Source organism: Muscardinus avellanarius, assembly GCF_963383645.1.
Source record: "Muscardinus avellanarius genome assembly, chromosome: 2".
NCBI lineage: Eukaryota > Metazoa > Chordata > Mammalia > Rodentia > Gliridae > Muscardinus > Muscardinus avellanarius.
In genome coordinates this window covers 201785713-201813709 of record NC_137787.1, presented here as the reverse complement: position 1 = coordinate 201813709, position 27997 = coordinate 201785713, and the positions used below count along the sequence as shown (strand labels likewise).

Here is a 27997-nt window from a genome sequence, read left to right as displayed (position 1 = left end):
GCTGACTTGTGTTCCTTGGCCCCGTGACTGGTACTGCGGCAGTCAGCCTGGGAGTGCAGCTATGTCTCCAACACACTCGTTTCCTTTGAGAACGCTCACAGGAGTGGGATTTCTGGATCATATGGTAGTTCTCTTTTTAAGTTTTTTGAGGCCCCTCCACACTGTCTTCCATGGTGGCTGTGCCATTTCCCATTCCTACCACAGTGTACCACCTCTTGTCCACAGTCTTGCCAGCTCTTCTGCCTGTTACACTGGCCACCCTTAGGCCAGGCCTGCACATTCATCTGAAGAGAACAGCTTTCCCACTGCAGGCTCTGTCAGTGGTAGGCTGTCTTGAGATGCCGAGCTCCCCACGTGCGGGGCCAGGGCAGCTCCTCCTGGCACCACTGGCACTGTCATTTGGATTTGGGCCCTGTATGTTGCTGGACATGGCGGCACACACCTGCAATCCTAGTATTTGAGTGGCCGAGACAAGAGGATCTCTGGTTAAGGCCAGCCTCAGCAACTTAGCAAGGCCCTCTACAACCTAGTGAGATACTGTTTCCAAATAGAAAATGGAATTGGGGGTGTAGCTCAGAGGTAGAATGCCCCCACGTTCAGTCTCTACGTGGGGCGTGTGTGTGGGCCCACACCACACACACACGGGATATGCAGAGACACTTATGATGCTGAGGACAGGGAGACCTCTGGGTAGACTGAAGCAGATGGAGGGTTGGTATCGAGTTGCTGGCTTTTAGATTTGTCAGTTAAGAACATTAGAGAAAGTTATGTTTTAACTCTGAAGATTTAGAGGGGACATAAAATAAAGGATCATTCATTCTCTAAAGCAACCATACTCAGAGCTCATGAAAACCTTACTATGTTCTTTATTTTCTTCCACAAAGCTCGTGCTTTTTGTTTGAAGGAATAACACTTCTTTTCTATTTATTTATTTATTTTGTGGTACTTTGAATTGAACTTGGGCATTCTACCTCTGAGCTACACCCTCAGCCCTATTTTATTTATTTATTTTTTGTGTGGGTCTGGGGATGGATCCCAGGGGCATTCGACCTCCAAGGTACACCCCCTGCCCTATTTTTTTATTCTTTATTTTGAAACAGGGTCCCATTAAGTTGTCGAGGGCCTCACTAAGTAGCTGAGGCTGTCCGCAAACCACGATCCTCTGGTCTCAGCCTCTTGAATGCTGGGATTACAAGCATGTGCCACCATGCTCGGCTTTTTTTTTCTTCTTTAGTTTGAAACAGGGTCTCAGTCTCACTAAGTTGTTGAGAGCCTTACTCAGTATTTGAGGCTGCCACAAACCTGTGATCCTCCTGTCTCCGCCTCCCAAGTATTGGGATTACAAGTGTGGACCACTGCACTGGTGGAATAATGCTTCTTTTAGCAATGTTACGATGTATTTGTGGTTAGGAGTGCTAGAAGCCTGTTGCCAGGCGGGATCTCAAGCGTGCTGCTTCCCTGAAGGTGTCCGCAGTGGTGTGCCTGCGTGCGTCCGCGCGCCAAGCCCCCCAGGCCTCACTGCTTCGTCTCCTCTCCCCACAGAGCTTCTGTGCCGCTTTGCACCAAGAGCTCAAGGAGTACTACCGGCTTCTCTCTGTCCTGCACTCCCAGGTAAACATCTCCTTTTTATCTTATTTCCTTCATGATTTGAAGATTTAGGAAATTCAACCATGTAGAGTTGTAAGTTTCTCCATGTATCACTTTTAATAGCAGTTTCATAACACTTTTATTGGACCCTGGAGCCAGTTAATTTTCAGGGTCTTGTCTACATTTAAAGATCATTTGTACCTTGAAAGTGCTGTTGCTTTCTCAGAGGGGCCCTTTGACGTCATTGTTAGGAGAGCAGCGGTCTTACTGAGTCTTGATCTGGAAGCAGCCGGGCCTTCCTCACTGTTGTCCTTGTGCTCCTCTCCTCGCTGCCCTCAGCTCCAGCTAGAGGACGATCCGGGTGTGAACATGGGCCTGGAAAGCAGCCTGACACTGCGGCGCCTTCTGGTGTGGACCTACGATCCCAAAATAAGGCTGAAGACGCTCGCGGCCCTGGTGGATCACTGCCAAGGTCCTTCGTGTGTGTTTTCTTGTGTGCCTGCCAGACGTGCTATGGTCCAGCCCCGTAGGGCCAGCCGTCCCATGCTGCTCTTCCACCCTGCCCTTCGGGTCCTGATCGGCATAGAATTTCCACTGGACATGGACTATCAGACACGCCCTTGGGGAGGGCCTGGCTGGAATGGCCTGCGGTGTCTTTGTCCCAGAGGCTCGGTGTTGGTGCTGCGCAGGCAGGAAGGAGGCGCTGCAGTGTTAAGCGCCTTTGGTGGTGGACACCACGCCTGCCCGTGCCCCCTGTGGCCTCCTTTCTGGCCTCCTGCCTTCCGGCCTTCCTCTTCTCCCTCCCCCGAGAGCAGATCATGTGCATGTTTGTATTTGCATGCACAGCTTGGTCCTCCTGGCTCTGCCTTCCACATTCTGGGCTCCTTCTGGACAAGTCTTTTTCCTCAGAGTTGGTGCCATCTCAGCGAGGAACCTCTCTCTCTCTCTTTTATTTGTGACATTGGGATCTTAATGGCTTCCCTCTTGGGCTTGTTAGGACTCCTGGGCTGGAGCCAGCGTGTGCCCTAGGGCAGGAGCTCCACCCTCCCCGCCTCCTGGGCCGGACGCGTCTGGCCCTGTGCTCCTGTGCCTTGACCCTCACCTCCTGGCCCTTCTCCCAACAAGACAGCAGCTGGACACAGTAACCCCCTCCCTGCGCTGGCCGTCGCCGGCCTCCTCCGCCCATCCCTACTCTCTTCCAGCTCCAGCCGCCACTCAGGTCCCGCTTCTGTCCTCAGCCTCTCCCGCTCTCCATCTTTGCAGCACTTGCTGCATAGGGGCAGTAGCATCCTGGGTCCCAGGCACATGCGTGCACACGCGCACGCACACACACACGTCCCAGGCACATGCACACGCGTACACACACGCACGCATGCACGCACACAAGCGTGCTTCAGAGCATGGGTGCCGCAGAATCCTGAAGTCCTGGCCTGGCGCCAGAGCCTGGGCTTGCAGCTCCCCTCCTTCACACCTGCGTCCTCACAGGACCCAGGAGGCCGTGTCTCAGGCTGCACTGCTGTGGGCCACAGGCAGGCCTGGCGGACCCCGGAGGAGGTGTGCTGGGTCATCGAGTTTGGCCATGCGTATTTGTGTGTCTCCCGAATTGTAACAGGTGTGGACTGTAACGCACGTTAGTCACATGCCACGTAGGCTCTGGCGTGTGTCCATTCATGGCTTGCACGCCAGCCCCAGAACTGCAGGCAGGAAGGGAGCGGTCACTAGGACATGGCTTGGTGGTGCCGGGCGGGCTCATGCTGTGAAGTAAACTTGGGTGTTTTTATGTATTTCCCTCCCCCAGGAAGGAAAGGAGGTGAGCTGGCCTCAGCTGTCCACGCCTACACGAAAACTGGAGACCCGTACATGCGGTCCCTGGTGCGGCACGTTCTGAGCCTCGTGTCTCACCCCATCCTAAGCTTCCTGTACCGCTGGATCTACGATGGGGAGCTGGAGGACACTTACCACGAGGTAAAGGCGGGTTGGCGCTGGGGCTGGAGTTGAGAGGCACGGGTGCTCGGCTCTCGCCCTCGGTTCCCTGTGGGGGATGTACCTGCGCTTCATCTAAATTTGCACAGCTGTATGTGCTTAGTGGGGAATCGCCCTCCCTGGCACTAGCGGGGGGTACAGAGGAGCAGGCCGATGCAGAGCCTCCTGCAGACAGGCCTCTGCCTGCAAGTGTGTGGCTGCATGTGCTCACTGCTCTGCGGGTGGGCGACTGCACACCCGTTCAGATAGCCAGGTATTTGTGTATGTGTCTGTTTACCTTTTGAACTATGGTCAGTTTTAAAATCATGTGTTCTTAAAAACCACTGGTGTACAAAACCATAGGGCTTTTGGGGAAAAGTAGGGTGAGAGTGTCATACTAAAAACCATCAAAATCATCAAAGAGACAGGACCCAGAAAATGTCACGACAGTTTACCACCATAAGGCTTGAGGCAGATCCATGCTGCAGCAATGACGAGTTCTGGAGGGTCCTGGTGTCTGAGTTGCGGGGCCTTCCCAGGAAGCCTGGGGCGCTCTGCCGCAGAGCAGCACTGGCAGCAGGTAAGGCGGAGCTGGAGGGTTGCGCACCATGCACCCTGTGTCTGGGCTCAGCCACCTGCCATCGCCTGCATGCAGCCACGGCTTCTCGGGGGAGCTGCACCTGGCAAGTGGGAGGTCTGCAGCTCACACAGGTCATTCCTAGCTGTCTCGGGTGCTGTTACATGCTGTTGTTTTGTAAACACGCTGCAGTATAACCAATTGCGTACGGTGCTTGGTGGGTGCTTGTGAACACACAAGGCCCGTGCGTGTGTGTGCGTATTGGGCGTGAGCTTCAGTGTCTTTCAGCTCTTCCTGTGATAGTGTGCCATTCTGTTTTCTACTATTTTGTGTCACGGATGGAAAGATGACTTTTTATTTATCAACTCAATACATAGGGATTGTAGTCTTTGTAATTTTCAATCTAAGGAGCATTATTAAAATGGACATTCAACCGTGTGTGGTGGCACACTCCTATAATCCCGTGCATGGAAGGCTGAGACAGGAGGATCACAGGTTCAAGTACAGCCTCAGCAAGTAGCAAAACTCATCAACCTAATGAGACCCTGTTTCAATATAAAAATAAAAAATAGGGCTGGGGGTATAGGTCAGAGGTAGAATGCCCCTGGGCCCAACCCCTAGTACTAGACATACGCACACAAACAAAAAAATAGACATACTTTCTCTGCCTCCTGTATCAGCTTGGGAATTCCTCTAAGGCAGGTCCTGGGAGGTTGAATTGAAGGTTTTCCGGAGGCACGCTTTATGTTTTTATTCTTCCATTTTACGTCCTTGAGTGAGCGTACTAACTTGCCCTACCACCGGCTGCACATTCCTGTTCAAACATGCACGTGTGAAGCGCTCTAAGCTCGGCCCTGCCGAGACTGCCCAGGCTCTCGGATCAGTGCGCCGAAACATGGATCCAGCCGGTTTGCACCTGGGCCCTCCTCAGGCTGGACCATTGTGCCACGAGCGTTCTAGTCGGAAGCAGCCCTGCAGCGAGCACTTCTGCCAAGCATTCAGATAAGGCCTGCCCAGCTCTGCTGCAGTCCTGGCCTTTGTCCTCCCACTGCGCAGCCTGGCAGAAAGGCTTCAGGACGCTGTACGAGCGTGCCATCTGCTCGGCCACATTCACACCCATCACTCGAGAGTACCAGCTTTTCAAGGTCATCAGGTGTCTTTCTTGCTCCGGGCTGCACGTTGGCCATGTTCCTTTCGCACCGAGGCATGGTGCTTTGTATGTCTGGGCGTTGTGGGTGTGACTGCTCTTCTCTAACTGTGCTTTTGCGTGGTCACAGCGGTTGTGGTAGTTGAGCACACCTTGGCAGCCGGGCCGCTTGCGCGTCTCCTCTCGTCGAGTCCGGGTCCGCCCCAGCCTCCTCCTGCACCCTCCTGTCCTGCCACGGCTATACCTAAGGCCTCTGGGGCCGTCCTCACCTTGTTCCTTCCAGGTTTCCCTGCTGGCTTTGCAACTTACACTTAAGACAGGAATTGAGAACCAGCCCTTTAGTTCAGCTACAAGTATGTCAAAATTATTTTATGGAGATTGCACACTGAATTTATAGGTTAAGAAATGATTTTATACTTCCTAATTTCATTTTGCTAAACAGACTATCTTTTTTCAAAAACACAGAATGAAGCCAGGCGTGGTGGCGCACATTTGTAATCCCAGCATTCGGGAGGCTGAGACAGGAGGATCTTGGTTCGCAGACAGCCTCAGCTACTTAACGAGGCCCTTGGCAACTCAGTGAGACCCTGTTTCAAAAATAAAGAATAAAAAATTAGAGCTGGGGTATCTCAGAGGTAGAATGCCCCTGGGTTCCATCCCACAAAACAAACAAACAAACAAACAAACAAACAAACAACTAGATTGAAAGCTCTGAGAGGTATTTTGTTTCTGTTTTACTAATGATTGAAGTGTTTCACAGGTATCTTTAGCCAGTGTCTCTGATGTTGAAGTCTCAAGTAAAACTCTGTTTGAACCCTTCCATGGGAGGGGGGGGAGGAAGAATTCTGCATTCTTAGCAGTTCTGGGTTCTTCCCCCCAGGCAATCTCTATAGCTTTTGTTCAGATCTAGCTTATTTTATTATTTTAGCTTTTCATATGTAATTAGTAAAAATTACCTTTCTTTTTAGGTATTGATTTGCACAAGTTATTTATAGTTTTATTTGTGCTTAACTGATATTTTTTATTATTATCAAGTTCAGGAACAAACTTACTGAGATACACATGTGGGAAGTATGGAGTTTATAACATGCGATGATCCCCAAATGAGCCACCTGCAGGTCGGGAATAGCCTTGTATCAGGGCACCATTGCTCATCCACCTCCCAGTCAGGACCAGGGCCTCCGGTGCACCCTCCTCCCCTACTGCCTTCAGCTCTGTGCTCACAGCTCCTCCCCTTCAACCACTTCTGTGCTCTCAGCTCCTCCACCTCTGTGCTCTCGGCTCCTCCCCTCCTCCACCTCTGTGCTCTCAGCTCCTCCCCTCCTCCACCTCTGTGCTCTCGGCTCCTCCCCTCCTCCACCTCTGTGCTCTCGGCTCCTCCCCTCCTCCACCTCTGTGCTCTCGGCTCCTCCCCTCCTCCACCTCTGTGCTCTCAGCTCCTCCCCTCCTCCACCTCTGTGCTCTCAGCTCCTCCCCCTCCTTCACCTCTGTGCTCTCAGCTCCTCCCCTCCTCCACCTCTGTGCTCTCGGCTCCTCCCCTCCTCCACCTCTGTGCTCTCAGCTCCTCCCCTCCTCCACCTCTGTGCTCTCAGCTCCTCCCCCTCCTCCACCTCTGTGCTCTCAGCTCCTCCCCTCCTCCACCTCTGTGCTCTCAGCTCCTCCCCCTCCTTCACCTTTGTGCTCTCAGCTCCTCCCCTCCTCCACCTCTGTGCTCTCAGCTCCTCCCCCTCCTCCCCCTCTGTGCTCTCAGCTTCTCCCCCTCCTCCACCTCTGTGCTCTCAGCTCCTCCCCTCCTCCACCTCTGTGCTCTCAGCTCCTCCCCTCCTCCACCTCTGTGCTCTCAGCTCCTCCCCTCCTCCACCTCTGTGCTCTCAGCTCCTCCCCCTCCTTCACCTCTGTGCTCTCAGCTCCTCCCCCTCATCCACCTCTGTGCTCTCAGCTCCTCCCCCTCCCCCACCTTTGTGCTCTCGGCTCCTCCCCTCCTCCACCTCTGTGCTCTCGGCTCCTCCCCTCCTCCACCTCTGTGCTCTCAGCTCCTCCCCTCCTCCACCTCTGTGCTCTCAGCTCCTCCCCTCCTCCACCTCTATGCTCTCAGCTCCTCCCCCTCCCCCACCTTTGTGCTCTCGGCTTCTCCCCTCCTCCACCTCTGTGCTCTCAGCTCCTCCCCTCCTCCACCTCTATGCTCTCAGCTCCTCCCCCTCCTCCACCTCTGTGCTCTCAGCTCCTCCCCTCCTCCACCTCTGTGCTCTCAGCTCCTCTCCTCCTCCACCTCTGTGCTCTCAGCTCCTCCCCTCCTCCACCTCTATGCTCTCAGCTCCTCCCCTCCTCCACCTCTGTGCTCTCAGCTCCTCCCCCTCCTTCACCTCTGTGCTCTCAGCTCCTCCACCTCTGTGCTCTCAGCTCCTCCCCTCCTCCACCTCTATGCTCTCAGCTCCTCCCCTCCTCCACCTCTGTGCTCTCAGCTCCTCCCCCTCCTCCACCTCTGTGCTCTCAGCTCCTCCCCCTCCTTCACCTCTGTGCTCTCAGCTCCTCCACCTCTGTGCTCTCAGCTCCTCCCCTCCTCCACCTCTGTGCTCTCAGCTCCTCCCCCTCCTCCACTTCTGTGCTCTCAGCTCCTCCCCTCCTCCACCTCTGTGCTCTCAGCTCCTCCCCTCCTCCACCTCTGTGCTCTCAGCTCCTCCCCCTCCTCCACTTCTGTGCTCTCAGCTTCTCCCCTCCTCCACCTCTGTGCTCTCAGCTCCTCCCCTCCTCCACCTCTATGCTCTCAGCTCCTCCCCTCCTCCACCTCTGTGCTCTCAGCTCCTCCCCTCCTCCACCTCTGTGCTCTCAGCTCCTCTCCTCCTCCACCTCTGTGCTCTCAGCTCCTCCACCTCTGTGCTCTCAGCTCCTCCCCTCCTCCACCTCTGTGCTCTCAGCTCCTCCCCCTCCTCCACTTCTGTGCTCTCAGCTCCTCTCCCTACTCCACCTCTGTGCTCTCGGCTTCTCCCCTCCTCCACCTCTGTGCTCTCAGCTCCTCCCCTCCACCTCTATGCTCTCAGCTCCTCCCCTCCTCCACCTCTGTGCTCTCAGCTCCTCTCCTCCTCCACCTCTGTGCTCTCAGCTCCTCCCCTCCACCTCTATGCTCTCAGCTCCTCTCCTCCTCCACCTCTGTGCTCTCAGCTCCTCCCCTCCTCCACCTCTATGCTCTCAGCTCCTCTCCTCCTCCACCTCTGTGCTCTCAGCTCCTCTCCTCCTCCACCTCTGTGCTCTCAGCTCCTCCCCTCCTCCACCTCTGTGCTCTCAGCTCCTCTCCTCCTCCACCTCTGTGCTCTCAGCTCCTCCCCCTCCTCCCCCTCTGTGCTCTCAGCTCCTCTCCTCCTCCACCTCTGTGCTCTCAGCTCCTCCCCCTCCTCCCCCTCTGTGCTCTCAGCTCCTCCCCTCCTCCATCAATGTCCTATCCCAAGTGTGGTTACTACTTTTCATTCCTTGGTCAGCTTTGTCTTATTTCAAATATCATGTTTCAGCGTTGGACCATAGTGTTTGTGCCTGTTAAAATAAGTACCATTTGTAGAGCATTTTTGTATAGCAGAGTTTGAATATTTTTTAGGAGGAGAGGGTGGCGTTTGAGTGTCTTCTGTCCCTAAGGCTCGTGGCCTTTCTCTTTCCTATTTGTAGATCTCTGACCTACAATTTCTGGAGAAGCCTACATTTATAAATTTTCATTTAACTCTTTGATTAGTTTTGAAAAAATTCTCTTACATTGACTATATAATGTATTTACTATATTAGTTTGGTAGTTTAGAGAATTACATTATGTGCTTGGTTATTATATCACTGAAACCTCAGAATTATGTTTCTTCCAAAATACAATAATTTCTCCTCACTCTGGCTAATGTGTACTGCAAGTTGTTTTTAAAATTGAATTACTTCAAGTGTGTAGTTGACTTTGAATAGCTGTACATGAACTGTATAGTCCTTCATAGTAGTTTATTGAACATTTATTTAAGGAAATGTAGCTTTCTATAATCAAAAGAAAGTACAAATGTCAACAAAGAGGTAGAAATTGTGGAGCTGAAAAGTGCCATGACTGAAACGGAAAGTAAGGCCAGCAGGCCTCCGGGCAGACTCTGGCGACTCCAGCAGCAGCAAGGCCAGGGGTGCAGAGCCCCAGGAAAGAGGGAGCTGCAGAAACCTGTGGCTCACAGCCCACAGGTGGCATGTTATGTGAATTGCGAGTTAATGGCAAACATTGACTCTGCACCAAGGCCTTGCCTGAGCTGAGATCCACAGCAAGACACTAGTGAAGCCGACCCCAGGCCCCAGGCTCTGCAGAGCAGTGAGTGAGGAGGCGCAGGGACCCTCCCGGAGGGCGGGCCCTGGCCCACAGCAGGAGGACGACAGGCGGGAGGACGGTGCCCTCAGACGGAAAGGAAACAGCTGATCACAGCAGAGTTCTCTTCCCAAATCGAGTTCCTAGAAGCACATAAACTACCAAATCTGATTTGCAAAGAAATAGATCTGCATAGACCTGGAACAGGTAGAGGTTGAATCAGTGGTCAAGACACTTGAATAGGAATAGCCCAAGACCGATGGCTTCTCTGGTGAGTGCTAACCAAGTATTGAAAAAACAACACTAATTCTTCTTAGACTTTTCAAACAGAGCAGGAAGGAAAGATTCTTAAGTCATACCGAATACGAAGCCACCTTAAGACAGCATGTGAAACCTATATGCCAGTGTCCCCTATGAACATGGATGCAAAACATCCCAGTAAACTACCGGGAAGCAGAGTTTACAGCATAGTAAAGGCGGCACACCGCGCCCAGGGTTAGGCCAGGAAAGCGCCGGTCGGTGCCACACCCCTTCAGAGCACTGCAAAGAGCAGAAAGAGCTGAAAGAGCAGTTGACGGAACTCAGCACCTTTGTGATTAAAACACTCACACTGTGACAGAGGGGAACCCCAGTGCCTGAGATGCTAACACCAGGGTCACATGAACGGGGGCTGCACACCTCCTGAGGATCAGGAGCGGGCTGGTGTCTGCTTCCTCCACTCCTTCGCGTGCTGAGGACCCTCAGGCGAGGCCAGGAGAAAAGAAAGAAGAAAGGGTCAGAAAGGTGGCAGTGAAACTGTTTCTGTTCCAAGCCAAGACGACCTTCCATCTGGAACACTAAAGCGTGCACTGCATAGTAGTATGTAGGTGAAGAGACAAGTCTGTATCTGACACACAAGGTCACTGTCAGGGTACAAGATCAGTAACAAAAATCAGTTGTTTTTCTGTACGTTCACTCTGAGTGATCCAGGCATGGAGTTTCAGAAAAAAATTCTACTTGCAGAAGCATTAAAATAAGTAAAGTACTTACAGATTCGTTTAGCCAGGAAGTACAAGACGTGCCCTTTCCATGCTGTGACCTCTCACGTGTGCCTGTGTGTGGTTTTGCTGCACAGATCGTCTGGCCCCTTGGTGCCCCCCCAGCAGTTGCCCTGTTATTTCTGCCAGGCATCCCGAGTGGGAATCTCACAGCAGTGCCTGGCATGGTTGGCAAGTTGAAGTGGGGTCTTCTGTGCTCTGTATTGATGGGCTGTTTGCTAAGAAAATCACCCACTCCGTTTCTGTTTTTAGTAGGGAGGCCTTGGCATTTGTCCAGTAGTTAATGAGAAATCATGGTACAATTATGTTTTATTTTTTCCCCTTGATTCTTTCTGTGTTTGACATAATGGTGAAAATTAAAGGACCTTGAGTGGAAAATGCACCCATAAAATAAGAGCTTATTGCAATTATATTCTGACCTCGGCTTGTCCTCTCTCACGACACATTTTTCATGGAATTAATGACTTTCTAAAGGTGCCCACACTCTTTGTGTGTGCCACGAGATGTTTGCTGGTAGAGGGATATGTGTTCCTTTGCCCCCAGCTGAAGCAGTGTGCTCGTGACTTCTAAGATGGCTGGACTGTCTGGGGGTTTCTATCTATGGTTTAAATTAACTTTTCTTATTCTTCATACTGATAAAAATCCAGCTTCACTCTAGCTATCAGGATAAATTAGTGTGTTTGTAAAAATTAGCTCTTCTGTTTAAGTGGATAACAGAGAAATACGATCTAATGCAATTGATCTGTTGACTGAACAGCCGCAGCACGATGACTGGTAGCCGCGGGGCCTCCCGGCGGGCTTTGCTGGTTTGTTTCTATCAGGCACAATTTAAGTGTAGGGATGGAGATAGCTGCGCTAGAGTCGGACTGTCCACCTCCCAAGGTTTTCCAGCCGTATGTTCTACACTTGAAGGTGATAGAGGTCAGAAAGTAGAATAGCAAGATCAGCGTGTGTCAGTTACTCTGTGGACAGCACAGGTAAGAAGTGAGTTGAAAGTCAGTGTAGGGATCCCTTTGCAGACAGAAAAGTGTTGACACGTATTCATGCGCCTGCTTGTAGGAGAGATCGCATATTGCTATCACCACTCACACAAGGGTCAAATGTAAGACCTTGGCATTTGTTTTTCTAAATATTTAACCTTGGCAGTAAATTTCTGTGAGAGAAAAACTTATTAATTGACCTGAGAAAATGATATTATTAAAAACAAATACTGGTAATGTATTTTAGTATTTGGCTGGAATTGATTCTTTCATTTAACAATTTCTGATTTAAAAATATTTGCAGTGAGCTGGGCATGGTGGTGCAATCTTGTAATCCCAGCATTCGGGAGGCTGAGACCGGAGGGTTATGGTTCGTGGTCAGCCTCAGCTACTTAGTGAGGCCCCCTGGGTTCCATCCCCAGTAACACACACACACACACACACACACACACACACACACACAATTTGATTTGTGGTCAGCCTCAGCTACTTAGTGAGGCCCCCTGGGTTCCATCCCCAGTAACACACACACACACACACACACACACACACACACACACACACACACACACACACAATTTGCAGTAACAGTGCAAGTCCAACCGACCTGCAAACTGAAACAAATGGGGTGTGGATGGCGTGACGTCCTGCTGGCGGAGTGCTGGCCAGTCACCTTTTGGAAAGGAAAAATGGCATTGTTCATCAAGAATGAAAAACTGCTTAGACGCAGCAGTTGTGCTTTTAGTAAATAAGTGTGGGATTAAAAGCACAGGTCTGGGCACAGGACTGGAAATGAAATGCCCTCGTCGTGTGGCCAAGCTGGAGTGATCGCAGTTGAGTTTCCTCCTTCCCGATGCAGTTCTGGGTGGTAGGGTGGTGGGATAGAACAGGAAGTGAGCTTCAGCTTGGATGAGGGCAAGGCTCTAACGTTGGGTGGTCTCCAGGGAGAGCCGCAGGGCAGTTTGGAGTGTGGGCATGTGTGCCTCTGGGTCTGCCTGTAGGTGGTAGTGTGAACTCGGGGCTCTGGTGAACTGAGTGCCTGGGTTTAGGCCCGTTTCCGCACTGTGGCGCTCTGCAAGGCAGAGATGGCAGAGGTCATGCGAACCTTGAGGAGCAGGTGCAGCTGAGTGTAGGGCCGTTCCAAGCAGGCACTGGGGAGTAGGAGGTGCAGGCGTCTGAAGTGCGCCGAGGTGGAAGAGCTCCTCGTGCACAGAGAAGCCGCCAGGCGGGTCTCCGATGCTGCTTGGTACAGGCTTGATGGGTACTCAAATGAGGATTCGAAATCTCTACCAAAAATTAGAACTTGTTTTTGTTATACTTTGATCTTATAAATCTGGAAAATATATAATCCAACTTTGATTTCCATCCAAAATGCTGCACAGTGCACGTTTTATTGTATAAATGGTTAGGACTTCTTGATCTGGAGAGGTTACCCATAGAATAGCTTCTGGAATAACTTAGTTTTGATGTTGCTGTTCGCTAATACTTTGCACAAAGTCACTTTTTAATACTTGATCTGCTTTGTGTTCAGTTTTTTGTAGCATCAGATCCAACAGTTAAAACAGATCGACTGTGGCATGACAAGTATACTCTGAGGACATCGATGATCCCTTCATTTATGACCATGGACCAGTCTAGGAAGGTGGGCGAGGAGGGCGTTTGTGGGCCCATGTTTTATTGTTTTTATGTGTGTGTCTGTGTGTGCATGCACGTATACATATGCACACTCAGACTGTGAGCACAACTAATTTTTAGTTAAATAAAATGTCCTTGCATTTATGATTGTTTATGTTCTTGAGGTGAAGTATTAGTGATGTCAACATATTAATGTTTGTTAAGATACTGGTTTTGAGTTCCTAGAACTCTCTCGATACTTGATCCAGTATTAAAGTATTTGGATGATTATTAATTTTATATAAAGGTAATCACAGTATATTTTCTGTTTTAGGTTCTTTTGATAGGAAAATCAATAAATTTCTTGCACCAAGTTTGTCACGATCAGACTCCTACTACAAAAATGATAGCTGTGACCAGGTCTGCAGAGTCACCTCAGGACGGTACGATTATGTTGATAGGATGGGAGGTGGTGCCTGTGCTGACGGTGATGTGGTGTAATCGGGATGAAGGTGGAGGTGGTGCCTGTGATGGTGATGGGGCTGGTGATGACCGTGGTGATGGTGGTGATAAGATATATGGCTTAAAATATTTTTTGTTTCATTGAATTTACAGATTATTGAATTTTTTAGACACCTTTGTGTGTGTGTGTGTTTCTCTCTCTCTTTTTTTTACGGTACTGGAAATGGAACCCAGGGGCATTCTACCTCTGAGCCACACCCCCCAGCCCTATTTTTATTCTTTCTTTCTTTCTTTCTTTCTTTCTTTATTTATTTATTTATTTATTTATTTTTTTGGTGGTACTGGGGGTGGAACCCAGAGGCTTTCTACCTCTGGGCTATACTCCCAGACCTATTTTGTATTTTATTTGGAAACAGGGTCTCACTAAGTTGCTGAGAGCCTCACTAAACAGCTGAGGCTGGCTTCGAACCTGCGCGATCCTCCTGTCTCAGACTCCCAAGCGCGGGGATTACAAGCGTGCGCCACCACGCCCAGCCTTTTATTCTTTATTTTGAAACAGGGTCTTGCCGGGCGTGGTGGCGCACGCTTGTAATCCCCGCGCTTGGGAGGCGGAGACAGGAGGATCGCACAGGTTCGAAGCCAGCCGCGCTGGCGTAAGAGACCCTGTTTCAAAAATATAAAATAGAGGCCGGGCGTGGTGGCGCACGCTTGTAATCCCCGCGCTTGGGAGGCAGAGACAGGAGGATCACGCAGGTTCGAAGCCAGTCGCGCGCGCTGGCTTATGAGACCCTGTTTCCAAATAAAAAAGTATAAAAAAATAGGTCTGGGAGTGTAGCCCGGAGGTAGAAGGGCTTCCAGGAACCCCAGTACCACCAAAAAAAAAAAAAAAAAAAAAGCAAAAATATAAAATAGGTCTGGGAGTGTAGCCTGGAGGAAGAAGTGCTTCCAGGAACCCCAGTACCACCAAAAAAAAAAAAAAAAAAAAAAAAAAAAGAAACAGGGTCTCACTAAGTTGTGGAGAGCCTCACTAAGTAGCTGAGGCTGTCCGCCAACCACATCCTCCTGTCTGCCAACCACATCCTGTCTCAGCCTCCTGAATGCTGGGATTACAAGCGTGTGCCACCATGCAAGCTTGTTTCTCTTTTTAAATGGAGTTAAAGAGTAGGTATTGGAACAGATGTAGCTATTTTAGCCTGGTTAGTGATTTGTGTTACTTTTTTATTAATGGTAAAGTGACAGGTGTCAAAATAAGAAAACTTTGCTAATGTTGCTTTGGGACCCAAGGCTGGTTCAGAATCAACAAGGATGTAGGAAGTGTTAACAGCGCGTTCGGTTCTGCTGCATTTAAAGGCTCTGGTTCCTGTCTGCTGTCCTTCTCTTTCGTTTTCCCCATGCATGCCTACCTCAGCTTCAGTCCTTTTATGGTTTCTTATGTCAGGCTAAGTTATTTTCATAGATTTCCAGTCTTTACTGTATTTGTTAATTATATTGCTTTTCTGATTCATTCAAAAGATTTACTTTGCATAAGATATTGTACTGGAAATGGCGAGCCAAAGCACTGTCTAAAGGTTGGGCTGTGTGGAGACTGGGGGCACCTGCCCGGGAGGCTGGGCGCCGTGAGGAGGTGGTCCTGGTGGTCCTGGAGAGCTTCACCCAGGATGTGCCCGTCAGCTCCCGGAGTGGAGAGGTGTGTGAGGGCAGATGTGGACAAATGCTGGCGTAGGACTTAGAGGAGTGGCCCAGAGAGCGTTCCTGCTGGAGTGTGCCTAGAGAGGACGGCCTGCAGGAGAGGCTGGGCCGTGGGCCGCCCCTGCCATTGAATTACTCCTACGTCTGCCTCTGCTCTGCCACAGTGCTGTCGCTGCCGCTGCGGGGCCGCCGCAGCCGTGCCCTCGGCCAGTCCTGCGCTGCCTCTCCTCGGTGCCAGGGACTCCTGCTGCCCCTCCAGCCTCTCGGCTGTGGCCAGTATCTGGAAACCCAGGCTTGTGCTGCTTACGGCTGTAGATACTGAAAGGGGGGGACGCAGGAGAGTGCTGGCAGTGCAGAACAGTGGCAGCGTCAAGTCTGCGCTCGCCCATAAGAGCGTGTGAGGATGTGCAGTGCAAGTGAGAGTAAGAACGGGAGCTAAAGCGGCTCAGTTCCGTTTAAGCCGGGAGAAAAGATCCTAACTTCTGGTGGAATTGGTTATTACTTAACCGTTTTTATCGGAATGAAAAATTTTAGTGATTCAGGGGTATGGTAAAAGCATTCCTGGGGAAAATACCAATAATTTAAAAACTGCATAGATCCAGAGAAGCGTAGTCCCCCTTGGAAGAGGACCACGGGAGCGAGCTCTGGCGGGTGCCTTCAGGGGCCCTCCCACGCTGTGGTGTGGAGCTGGCACGAGAGCAGTGCTGAGGCCAGCCTGTCATCGCGGCTCACCTCCTGCAGGACAGAGGTGCCTTCCTCAGGTCTCCAGCACTGTGAAGTGGGTTCACTTGAATAGTGGAGACCTAAACTGGGACTGCGAGGCACTGCCCCTCGCATTCCTGCTTAACCTTGAACACACGTCTTCTAGCTTTTCTCAATCCTAGATTGTTCTTCAGCGTTGGGATTACTTTCTAGCCCAAGTGTTACTGTGGTTTTTAAGTGAAATTGAATGTTCAGATATGTCTGATAAACGGATCTGAGCCACGCAGATGTAGATTAGCATCATAAAGGCTCTATTATGTCTGGTTTGCACATTGTTCTTTTCAGTAGAAAGCTTCGGAAGCACTTCTTTTCTTCTGTGCCTGCTCACCCTTCGGCTTCTGCACGCGGCAGTCTGGGTGTCCCTGGAGTCCCCGCGATTTCCCTGGAGCCCACCGTGGAGGTGTGCGTGGCAGCAGGGCGTGTAGCTCTCGCCCAGCCACGCAGCTGGAGGCTCTTGCACACTGAGTGGTGACTGAGTCACGGGGTGGTGACTGGGGCCATAGAGCCCGGTGAGACTTGACGTGAGTTGCAGCCTGGACGCGGCCTGGAGTCGGGAGCAGTGCTCTGTGTGCCTCTCCTGCACACCGCTGGCCGTGTCGGCCGGCGATCCAGCGTCCTCAGCGCCTCCAGCTCCTCTGGGGCCTGGCTTGCCTTCGCTGACGCAGCTGCTGTGATGGTGGGGCCGGCGATGCTGGCGCCCCTCCTGTGCATGTGTGCCTTTACTGTTCCTTTGTTAAAATACACATTATGTATGGATGTGCCTTTTCCCTTTTGTTCTTTACAGCTGCGGATTTATTCACGGATTTAGAAAATGCATTTCAAGGGAAAATTGACGCTGCTTATTTTGAGACCAGCAAGTATCTGTTGGACGTTCTCAATAAAAAGTACAGCTTGCTGGAGCACATGCATGCAATGAGGCGCTACCTGCTTCTCGGTCAAGGAGACTTCATAAGGCACTTAATGGATTTGCTAAAGTAAGAACGCAGGGTGTTTGAATTTATAAGTATCGGTACCTTTAGTATGAAAAGGGTATTACCTTCTGGTTTAGGAGAATGCGTGGGCACATGTCTAAACGATGCCACGGGCCGGGGGCCGGGGGGGTTTGCATGGTCAGGCCTTCCCTCGCTGACCATTGGGCGGTGCTGCGCTTCCCCTACAAAGAACCGAGGCCTTATTGCACTGTGCAGGTGTGATGGCCCCGAAGGGTGCGGATGCAGCCCTTGGCTTGGGCTCCCTGTGACGTCAGCAAAGCCCATAGAGTCGTCCTAGTCAGCGTCTTGGTGGGCACGCAGCGCCCACCCTCGCTGAGGCCTGGCACTCTCCCGTTCTTCCACAGCCCCGCGCCAGCCCTCCTGTCCTTCCTTAGAGACGGATTTCCCTGTCCCTGAGAGGTCCAGACACAGGGGTGCAGTCCAGGACTCCCGGCCAGTGCCGGCCAGTGAGTGCCCAGTGTGGGCACACCATGGGCTCAGAGAGTTTTGCTTAGGCCTTTTGGAGAATGGAGACTTCTTAGTTTTTCCGTTTAGGAACCTAAAAAATCAAACATTCTTTTTTTTTGTTTTTGTTTTTTGTTTTTGTTTTTTTGGTGGTACTGGGGTTCCTAGAAGCCCTTCTACCTCCGGGCTACACTCCCAGACCTATATTTACATTTTTATTTTGGAAACAGGGTCTCATAAGCCAGCGCGCGCGGCTGGCTTTGAACCTGCGTGATCCTCCTGTCTCTGCCTCCCAAGCGCGGGGATTACAAGCGTGCGCCACCACGCCCGGCCTCTCAAACATTCTTTTTATGATATAAAATGATAAGTTACCTTTAAACCTTCGGACTAATCAAGCATAGTCTTTTCTTGGGTCTGTAGTCTCAAACCCAAGAGAGCTCAGCCTCTGCTGGAGGCTCTCTGAAGCAGGTTGTGGCCTCTTTGGAGTGTGGCTGGGATCTGGGGAGTTGGTGTGCCGGTAGTGCTGCACCTTGACCCCCGTCCCAGACACTCGGGTTCCCGGGTCCGTGTTCTTGCCGTGGAGGCGTCCAGCGTGAGAGCAGCCGAGGGAAGGTGGTCTCGCGGGGCTGACCTGCCGCATGCTCCACGTCAGTGCGTGCCTTCAGGCTTGGGCTGGGCTCCAGGCTGCGGTCTTCTTGCCGCTGCCTGTCAAGTGCTGGGATTGGCAAGCTCTGCTACCATGTCTGGCCTGGTCTTTCCAGTTTTTATAATTTGAGCTTTTACTTTTTAACTTTAAAAGTTTACTAAAAAGTCAAGTAACAGTTCTTTTAATTTTTAAAAAACTTTTTAAGACCAGAACTTGTACGTCCAGCAACGACTTTGTATCAGCACAATTTGACTGGAATTCTGGAAACCGCCGTTAGAGCCACCAATGCACAGTTTGACAGTCCTGAGATCCTCAGAAGGCTGGACGTGAGGCTGCTGGAGGTAGGGCTGCCGCCGTCCTGCCTGCCGGGTGTACCTCCATGAGCTGGGCATCCCCAGGTGTGTCCTGGTAATGCCAGGGCGCAGCTAGTCTGGTCACTCCTAGAAATTGCCCAGCCTGCTTCCTGGGAACTGTGATCCCACTCTGTTCTTGGAGGCAAGTCACCTCCCCTTCAAATTGCATTGCCTTTGGGTTGGGGGCATTCATAGGCTGGGGGCTCAAGGTGGACAGACTGTAGGGACACACTTGCCCAGAGCACAACAGTGTGTGCATCACACCCAACCTCAGGTGCACAGGAGCACCTGGGACTCACCAGGAGTCTATTTTCAGTGCGTCCAGTGGGGGGTGGCTGCCTGGGACCAGGGGTTATAAGCACGGGCACATGGCCACTAAATGTGATGAGACATTGGTAGCTGAACTCACAGGAGTTCTTAAAATGTGGACTTCCTCTTATGAGGCCTAGTAGGAGGGATTTTTTCCTGTTATACAAATGGTGATGGGTTTTGAACATATGCCAACAGTATTCATTCAGAGCGATGCCATTCATCCCTGAGTATTTGTACAGCACTTCAGTGAGCCTGGTCATTGTCTAATGGCTGGGGATGTAGAGCTGACAGCAAGGCAGCTCCCAGCTCTCGCAGAGCGAGGCACTCAGGCAGCCTTTGAAGTCGGCCTCGTCCCGCCTTCCCTGGGGGTGGACAGGTTCTTCAGCGGTAACTCAAGCCTGCCAATCGTTCATGTCTGCCTAGGTCTCTCCAGGTGACACCGGGTGGGACGTCTTCAGCCTGGATTACCACGTCGATGGACCGATCGCCACTGTAAGACCCTTCTGTGCACCTGTATAACATTCACCGTGGTTGAGGTTGCCAAACACTTTGTTGTTCAAAACTAGTTTCTCCAAGAACTTCTTATGAAAGGGATCCTGACGTCTAGGACGTGCCACTGAATGAATACTCAAGCCGAAATGTGTGTGTGTTACATAATTATTAATGAGTGCTGAAATGCTCTATTATTTGAAGAATTCTTAGAAGTAGCATTTGTTCTATCATGGATTTCAGCATGTACTTAGTAAATGGATTGTTCATTTTGCACCATTATTCTTAGACTGTAGCAACTAATTTAGGATAATTTGAAAGGAACTATAAAGAGTATTTTAGGGGAATTGTATTTTTACTACTTAGATAAAATTTGATATCTAGTATTCATTTAAACTGATGAGAAAATAGCTGTACTATTGTTCACAGTGCTTTTACCATACGTAAAGTGCCCTTTCTTGGAACACTTACCAGATGATCAAAGGTTGGCCAGAGGAGCCGTCTTCTTACATATCTTCTCTGAAAACGCCTCTTTCTGGTGCTCTCCCTCTCAGGCTGGGGCAAATCCTCTTAGACCGTGGTATCTCTTTAGACTCATTCCAGTGATGTTTATATCTGATGCACTGAATAAAGGATACTGCGGTTCTTTCAGTTATTGGGAAAATACTCTGAAAAGTGCTGTAGTTTGGGCCTAGGCCCTCTCGTCGGCAGTTCTCGCGGGGATGGACCCTCGCGTCTACTCCTGTCCTGCCACGGCACAGGCTGCCTGCCGCACCAGCCTGACTGTCAGCGTGCCTCCTATGGCTGCCTGCTGGAGCTGCCGCCGCTCAGTGCACAGCGTCTCCACGTGTGCCCCTTTCACGTTCCAAATAGCTGCTTCTCTGGCGTACACCTGAGCATTGTTCAGGAGTTGTAGTTTACAACACAATGTGATATTTTAACAAGGCATTTGAACCACAGACTTATGTATCTCCTCTTGTGGTGTGTGTACATTCCCTAGCATTAAAGATGCCACGGTGGACGGGCCTAAGTGGTAGGGCACTGGCCTAGCACACGCGAGGCCCTGGCCTCCATTCCCAACGCCAGTAAAAACGGATAGCACAGTATAGGTAATTGCGCAGATTACTCAGAGCTAGGTACCTCGCCAGAGGGTACAATGAATGCGGTCTAGATGTGTGGTTACATACTGTTTGGTGATGCTGCACATCTCCCGAGAGTGTGCAGTGCACTCAACAGTTCTCATGCAGTGTTGTCTTGTTAAAACTTCAGATACGTTAAAGCTCCAGCTTAGTAGGACTGAAGCGAAATGGTGTATACCTGTATCTCTGTTCATTTCTGAGGCTCCTCTGTGCGGCCTTGTCTGTTGTTCAGTCTGCAGCCTGGTGGGTTGGTGGTGGGCAAGATGGAAGGCCTGGGCTCGCTGGCAGCTCCGCGGCCATAGCAGGCATGCTTCCTACACGTCTGGTGTCTGCTGCTCTCTTTACAGTCAGCTGCTGTCTCGCAGTTAGTATATTTTTTAGCCTAATTGCTGTAACTGGAGCTGTGTTGCACAGTTACAAGTATTCAAATGAATATTCGACATAGAAATATATATATATATATATATATATATATATATTTTTTGGTGGTACTGGGGTTCCTGGAAACCCTTCTACCTCCAGGCTACACCCCCAGACCTACATACTATTTTATTTGGAAACAGGGTTTCTTAAGCCAGCACAGCTGGCTTTGAACCTGCACAATTCTCCTGTCTCTGCCTCCCAAGCGTGGGGATTACAAGCGTGCGCCACCACGCCCAGCAGATATAGACATTTTTTAAATCAGATTAAATTGTATGGAGCTGTATACAGAAGTTACTAGAGGATTATTATATTGAAATATTTTTTAGTCAGGTTTTTGAAGAAATAATATTTCTGCTTTTCCCCTGTTAAATTCACATATTACCTCTGTTTTCTTTTTGTTTTCATTAGTTGAGATTATCACTTTTGTACAGAATTATGATGGGCCTGTATTGCGTAATAATCATAATTATGTCTTGTATAACAGCAATTTTAGCTTCATACTAATTCTGTGATGATAAAAATACCAATGAAATTTTCAGATAGGTCTAATTTGGGAAGTTAATCTGTGAAATTCAAAACTGAGATTACTAAAAAATAATTAGTCAAATATATTTTATTGAGCATTTAAAATATTTCTAGTTCATGTTATTTTTAATGAATCTTAAACTCTTTGGGCAAAATCAGCATGGTAAAGGTCCTCTGCCATACACATACTGCATGTATCGTGAGAAATCCTTTAATTTATTTACAACATTATCGAAACTTGTTCCCCTTAATCCTGTGGTTGTAAGACTTCACAGCGTAGGCCGCAGTGAAATAGACGATCTCTGGAGCACTCGTGCTCGAGTTGGAGTGCCTTCAAAGCAGTCTCCAGTCACTCCCGCTTAGGTTTGATTGCCTGTCGGTCCTGAGCGCCCGCCAGGTACTGGCAGAGACAGGCATACAGAGTAGATAGTCCTTGCTGACAGTTGGCCGTGGTGAGAATAGATGCGCTAAACAGGAGATAGTGCCGTGTACAGCTCCAGGCCGACCTCAGGGCCAGGCAGCCACGACTGAGTGTCTGGGAAGGGGAGCGGGGAGACCTGCAGACGGCCTTGACGGGAAGGGCATGGGCAGCTGGGAGGGTGGAAGCAGGTGGCTGCGAACGCCACAGTTGGAGCCCTGACGACAGGGTGGACGTGCTGCTGCCGGGACCCGCGAGCTCTCTGAGCAGAGCCTGGCCTCATCCTGGGGCCGGCCCGGAGTCTGCGCAGGGGGACGTGGTGGCGGGCGCGCTTTCTCTGCCTGTCATCTAGGGGGGTGGACCTGGCCCCTGCCCCGCCACGCTCATGTTTATGTTAGAAATGTGTTTGCCTGCAGTTTGCAGAAAACCAGCCACGTAGCACACTCTTAAACTAAAATATTTTGTGTGGTTTACCTGGTGTGTAAATTCAACTGGGCATCCTGTGTTTTTATTTGCAAAACCTGGCTGCCATGAGGGGGTGGCAGGGAAGACAGGCCTTGGGAAGCCGCTGCAGGCAGCTCGCAGAGACCCCAGAGCAGTGGGTGAACGGGAGAAGGTGACCTGGAGCCCCGACTGAGGAGGTCCTCCCAGGCCTTCCCCGCCCTGGGCTCGCCTGGCCCCCAGGAAGGCCCGAGGCGGAGTCGGAGCCACATCCAGTCCTCGGCCTGGCCTTCAAGTCCTCGCGGCATTCTCTCGCCATAGCACTGAAGCCTGTCTTCTTGGGCCAGGGGCAAGCGTGGTATAGAAGTAGTTGGGTTCCGTTGGCGCCAGCCTGCCTGGGGAGTAAGCACTTAGTGTGGTGGTGGCTTGGTTGTCATGCTGTTTGAGCCCTGCCTTCCACTGGGGCTCTCCTGAAGCTGGCTGTGTTTGGAGGCCGGTCCTGGGTGGGGACGCTTTGCATAGGCTTCACGCACGTGTCTTCCTGTCCTTCCCAGGTGTTCACGCGAGAGTGCATGAGCCACTACCTACGAGTGTTCAACTTCCTGTGGAGGGCCAAGCGCATGGAGTACATCCTCACCGACATACGGAAGGGGCACATGTGCAACGCCAAGCTCCTGCGGAACATGCCAGGTGGGCCCACGGCTCGCTCCTGGGTTCGTGTTTGGGTGCAGGAAGACTTCTGGTGGCAGCGCTTGTCGTGGCCCCGGGCAGAGAAGGAAATTGAGTCAGGCTGCATTTTGTTCAAACTGAAGTTTCTTTGAAAACCCCATTGGTTTTTCAGTGCTATTCGTGTGACTTCTCTAGTTTTATTAAGGAAAGCCAGCCATTTAATAAGTCACTGGCTCATTTAAAATTCACCGTGTGTCTTAGTAAAGTTCTGTCGCAGTTACATCCTGGATGCCACTTCTCTCTCCCTTGGGTACTGGGGTTGAGCTCAGGGACACTCTATTCTACCTCTGATCTGTGCCCTGGGCCTTTGGATGTTTCATTTTGAAACAGAGTAACAGCTAATTTACTGAGGCTGGCTTCAGACCTGCCCCCTCCTGTCCCTGCACCTCCCTGGGAATTTCTCTAATACTTTATTTTGTCTTTAGAGGAGTATGTGAAAATGTTTTGTATTACTTTACAATTTTAAGCTCTAGTAAAACCTTCCAGGTGTTAGAGAGTCGAGATCACTTTAATGCTGCAAATATTGAATGGCTTCACTTGTGAATAATTTTGAAATCTTTATATTGAAATTGATTTTGGTCAAAGCCTGAGAAAGTATTTCATTAAGTATATATTTATAAAGAAGAACTGAACTGGAAATGCCGGTGGCCAGCACAACGTAATTATTGAAAACAGAAAAGGAGCAGTTGTTTGGAGAGAGGTGTTCGTGATCTCTGCTCAGTCATGAGCAGCGGCACCCCTGGGCCGCAGGCGCTGGCGTGGGCAGAGAGTGGGCATCCCCCTGGGGCACTGTGGGACCCACCGTGAAGTGCTTGGGGTAGGTGGCCTCCGAACTCTGGGAAGGGAGCGAAGACAAAGCTTCTCATGCATCTTCAGGGATGGCCATGAGTGGATAGCACCTTCATTGTCCACTGCTCATAGAGGTGGGCCGATTCAGCACGTTGCTGCCCCGGCAGGGCGTGACCATCCTCATGCCCGCCCCTGCAGCCTTCCCTGGGGCCTCTCCGGGGTCACTGGGCATGTCCTGAGGAGGCAGTGCTGAGCCGCGGCTCTCCTTGCCTACTCTGCCTTCTCTTCAGTCAGTGCCATGGGGGACCGAGTCCTTAAGCACCTGGCCACTGCAGCTCTGGAAGTCCAGCTCCAGCACCCCTGGGATGCCTGGCTGGGACAGGCTTTCTGATTTGAATATCAGCTTGGCAGTATCTGCGTGAACTTCTCCTCCTCTTACTGCACTGAGTAATCGACACGGGTGTGGTGTTTAGAGATCCCAACTAGAAGTCTTTTATTAGTTCTCTCTGAGCAGGAAAATGAGCGTTTCTTCATCTGGCAAGACAGTGCCTTTGTGCACCTGGGTCTTACTGTGCTTCTCTCACTAGTCCTTCCCCTTGGCCATTGAGACTTCTCCAGAACTTGGCGTCGCGTCGTGCTGCGTCCTTGGTGCAGCATCATCTGATCACTTGTCTGCCTGGACACGTGGTCCCCTTCGGCTTTTCACTAGTGTCAGTGTGCCGTGCCTGCTGTGTAAGCTTGTCTTACGTGCCTCTGAGTATTTTTTTAGAACAGGTGAGTAGAAGTGGGATTGCTGTTGGACAGGTGTGACATTAGCTTCACTCTGCTGACACTTAGTTCCTGTGTCTTAGCTGTTGTGCTCATTGCTGCCTGGCACTTGGCAGAAATCTGTACCAATTTAATTCACATCCTCCCGAGCTCAGCTCTTCAGTGGGAGTCGTAAGCATCGCTATTTTTGCTAATATTGGATATTACAGCCAAGCAAATTGTGCATTCAAAAAGTGAAAGTAGAATTCATTTGAATTGTTTTATGCTTTTAAAATTGCTGATAAGGATGAACAGGTTCTTTCTTTCTTTTTGCCATTTGTATTCTTTTTCCAGAATGTTGTTTTGTTGCCTGTCTTTGTGGGGAGGGGCATCGTATTGTAATGCTAGTTCACAGAAGTTGCTATGGCCAACAGCTTCACAAACAGAATTAACCAGCTAGGTAGTTTTGTTAATACAGAAGATTTCAAGATACTCTACCGATGAAAGACCCTTGCCCAGATGGGCCCATCGAGTTCTCCTGTGAGCAGCCTGTGGAGCCCTCTCCTGTGCAGTGGGAGGAGGGCGCATGGCCCCAGGTGGAGCGCCGGCGCTGCAGAGGGCACCTGCAGTCGTCATCAGACTGACCTCTTGCTCCCTGTGCGGAGTGGGCCGTTAGGAGCCAGCCGTCTGCTCTGCGGGGGCTCCTGCTTGATGCTCCTCCAGGAGGACCGTACATTCCAGCATAGGATCATTTCCCTTTGCCATCTTGGGCGAGGCAGGTTGTTTTATATACTTGCCATCCGGCTATATAAAACACGCGGTTGATACTAAAATGACTTACTAGATTTGGTAACCCAAACGGTATTGCTACTCGTGGCAGCTAAATTCACATTTCAGATGGTGTTTCACAAGATGAGAGACGTGTAGATAAGTGAACTTTGTTCTTTCCCAGCCTCTGTGGTGGGAAGGAGCAAACTGAGCCCCCCCCCCTTTGAAAGAGCGCATTAAAGTGATGAAATGATAGCCTTTCCATCCTGTAGAAGCAGGATTGGCCTGGTGTTGAGGATGGAGAGCGCCTTCACCCTTCAGGAAGCACAGGGATGAATCGTGTGCAGTGGGGGCCTCGCAGTTGGACCAGAAAATGCATTTCCTTTCATTCTCCTTGTTTGTCGAAAGGAGGAACAATGTTTAGATACTGAGATTTTAGAGGATCATACGCGTGTTGATTCCCCGAAGTGGCTGGTGATAGGGAACAGTGGTTAGTGGCGGTTTAGTGTTTACGTCTTGACTTTAAGATAATGGAACTCTACTAGCTTAAAAAGAAGTGTAAATAATAATTATGTTTAAAATTAGTTTGTACACTAAGCACCAAATTATCCCTTGACTAAATGATAATAAAAGGCACTGGTTTTTCTCTATCCCTTCACACCCTGCTGGATGAGACGGTGCCCCCAGTGCTGTGGGATGTGGCCGCCTGCCTGCCGAGGCCCGCGTCTGTCTGTCTATCGGGGGCCCCTCTGGGTTCATCTGAGGGACCAGGCAGGCAGGCGGCTCTCCCCGACAAGGCGTGGTGGGGTCACACTTACAGTTGCACCTCTGTGGGAACTTACTGGCCTGGGACGTTTTAATAAACGTCTCTGCTGTGTTTGATCTCAGGTATGTTGCATAAAGACAGGGATCTTAGAATGAGCAAAGAACCCAAATAGGAATGGGGCGCGGGGCCTGGCCGGCGGTCAGGTCGAATCTGGAAGTGGGGTGCTGGCCGGATTGTTGGGAGGACTCAGGCTGGGCCTGGCGTGTGTGCCCTGCCCCGTCCCCTGAGCTGTGGCATCCCAGAGTTGCCCGTGACCGCAGGCCTGCACACAGTGTGCGCCTCAAGTGTGAATTCAGCTGGTGGAAGGACCCGCTCCATCTGGCACAAGCTCTGCTGAGCATGCTGGTTTCCCAGTCTTTGTGGTACAGGACACAGTGCCCCTTCCTGGCTTGCTGTGCCTCTGCGCCTTGCCCCTGTGCCTGAGCTGAGCCCAGCAACAAAGGCAGCACAGGCAGTGGTGTCCACTACCACAGTCGGGCTGACCCAGGTGGTCCTGGAAATCATGACGAGCCAAGGGGTACCTGGTTGGCTCTCCTGTTACCCATGTCTCGTCATGCTTAAGACAGGCACTGTTTCATGCCCAGCTCCCAGAGCGTGTCCGAGCTGTCGCTGCGACGGCGGCAAGGTGGCGCGTGGGCTGGGCCACGCCGTTCTCTGCCCCCCAGCGGCTGTGTGTGTCGTCCGGGCTGCAGTTGACACTGGCCACAGGCGTGCCTGCTTGCCTTTGGCAGGGTGTGCAGGGGGGTCTGTACCGAGGTGAAAGCCCACTGCGTTGGCAGAGGTGTGCGCACAGTAGGGACAGGATGGGGCTCACCTGTGAGCCGTCTTGGAGGGAACCGCCGAGGGGGTGCTGTGTTTGCCGCTTTCCTTCCTGCTGGCACAGCCAGTGATGCTGACCTTCACAGGCGCGCCTTGCGCACTTGGTGCGATAGTGCCTTGAAGGACGTTTTTCTCTTTAAAGTGTCTTTGTGCGCCGGGTGTGGTGGCACATGCTTGTAATCCCTGCACTTGAGGGGCTGAGACGATAGGACACACAGCCTCAGCTACTTAGTGAGGCTGTTTCCAAATAAAGTATAAAAAAAAACGTCTGGGAGTATAGCCCAGAGGTAGAAAAGCCCCTGGGTTCCACCCTCAGTACCACCAAGAAAGAAAAAAGTCTTTATGTCTGGATGGATCCTCAATAATTTTACAGAAATGAAAAGGCCCCTTTGCCTGACTCAAGCTTAGGTACAACCCAGAGGCTGGGGCTTTCTGGCCGCCTTGGCTGTGTGGTCAGCTGGCTTGTAACCTGCCTCGGTTTCCCCACCTGGGGCAGGGGCAGGGGGATGATGATAGCAGTTGCTGCTGAGGGTTGCCAGGATTCCAGCTGCACAAAACCGGCTTGGTGCAAGGGCACTGTGAGTGGACAGTCCTCTCTCTGGCTCTTGCCTGTGGTGCAGGAAACGGGCACCATGTGGGGTGGGAGCAGAGCCATGGAGGTGATCAGAGACTGAAACCGGACGCTCGGAGGACCCTGCTTCTTGAAGCCTGTGCGAATCCCTGGCTTGGAGGGGACAGGTCACTCGCACTTGGGTCAAGTCATTTGAAATGCCGTAGCGCCGGGGAGGGACTTTGAAACCCACGAGAGACTGCCTAAGGGCCTTCCTTTAGAATTCTCCCAGGATTCCTGGTAGCACTGAGTGTGGATGTAGGGCATCTCCTGGGCAGTGCTGCTGCTGGCTGAGGTGCCTGGACCACCTGAAGTTCTCCCAGCAGCCTTTAGAGGGCAGCAAAGAACTGCAGATGACTCTAAGGAGGCTTGTAAACGCGCCAAGGAAATAGCCGTGGGTT

General features: G+C 51.1%; 1 protein-coding gene across 1 annotated transcript in view; it reads left to right on the top strand.

The window, feature by feature from the left end:
* TUBGCP3 (tubulin gamma complex component 3) overlaps positions 1-27997 on the top strand; it is a gene marked incomplete at both ends in the record, with an annotated part of 66530 nt that overhangs the window by 24746 nt on the left and 13787 nt on the right. The window contains 9 exons of the mRNA XM_080690124.1: positions 1543-1611; positions 1927-2059; positions 3386-3552; positions 13131-13241; positions 13548-13656; positions 16911-17100; positions 18414-18549; positions 19297-19365; positions 22863-22998. Coding sequence (XP_080546250.1) covers positions 1543-1611; positions 1927-2059; positions 3386-3552; positions 13131-13241; positions 13548-13656; positions 16911-17100; positions 18414-18549; positions 19297-19365; positions 22863-22998 — 1120 coding nt within the window. The remainder of the gene's footprint in view (positions 1-1542; positions 1612-1926; positions 2060-3385; positions 3553-13130; positions 13242-13547; positions 13657-16910; positions 17101-18413; positions 18550-19296; positions 19366-22862; positions 22999-27997) is intronic.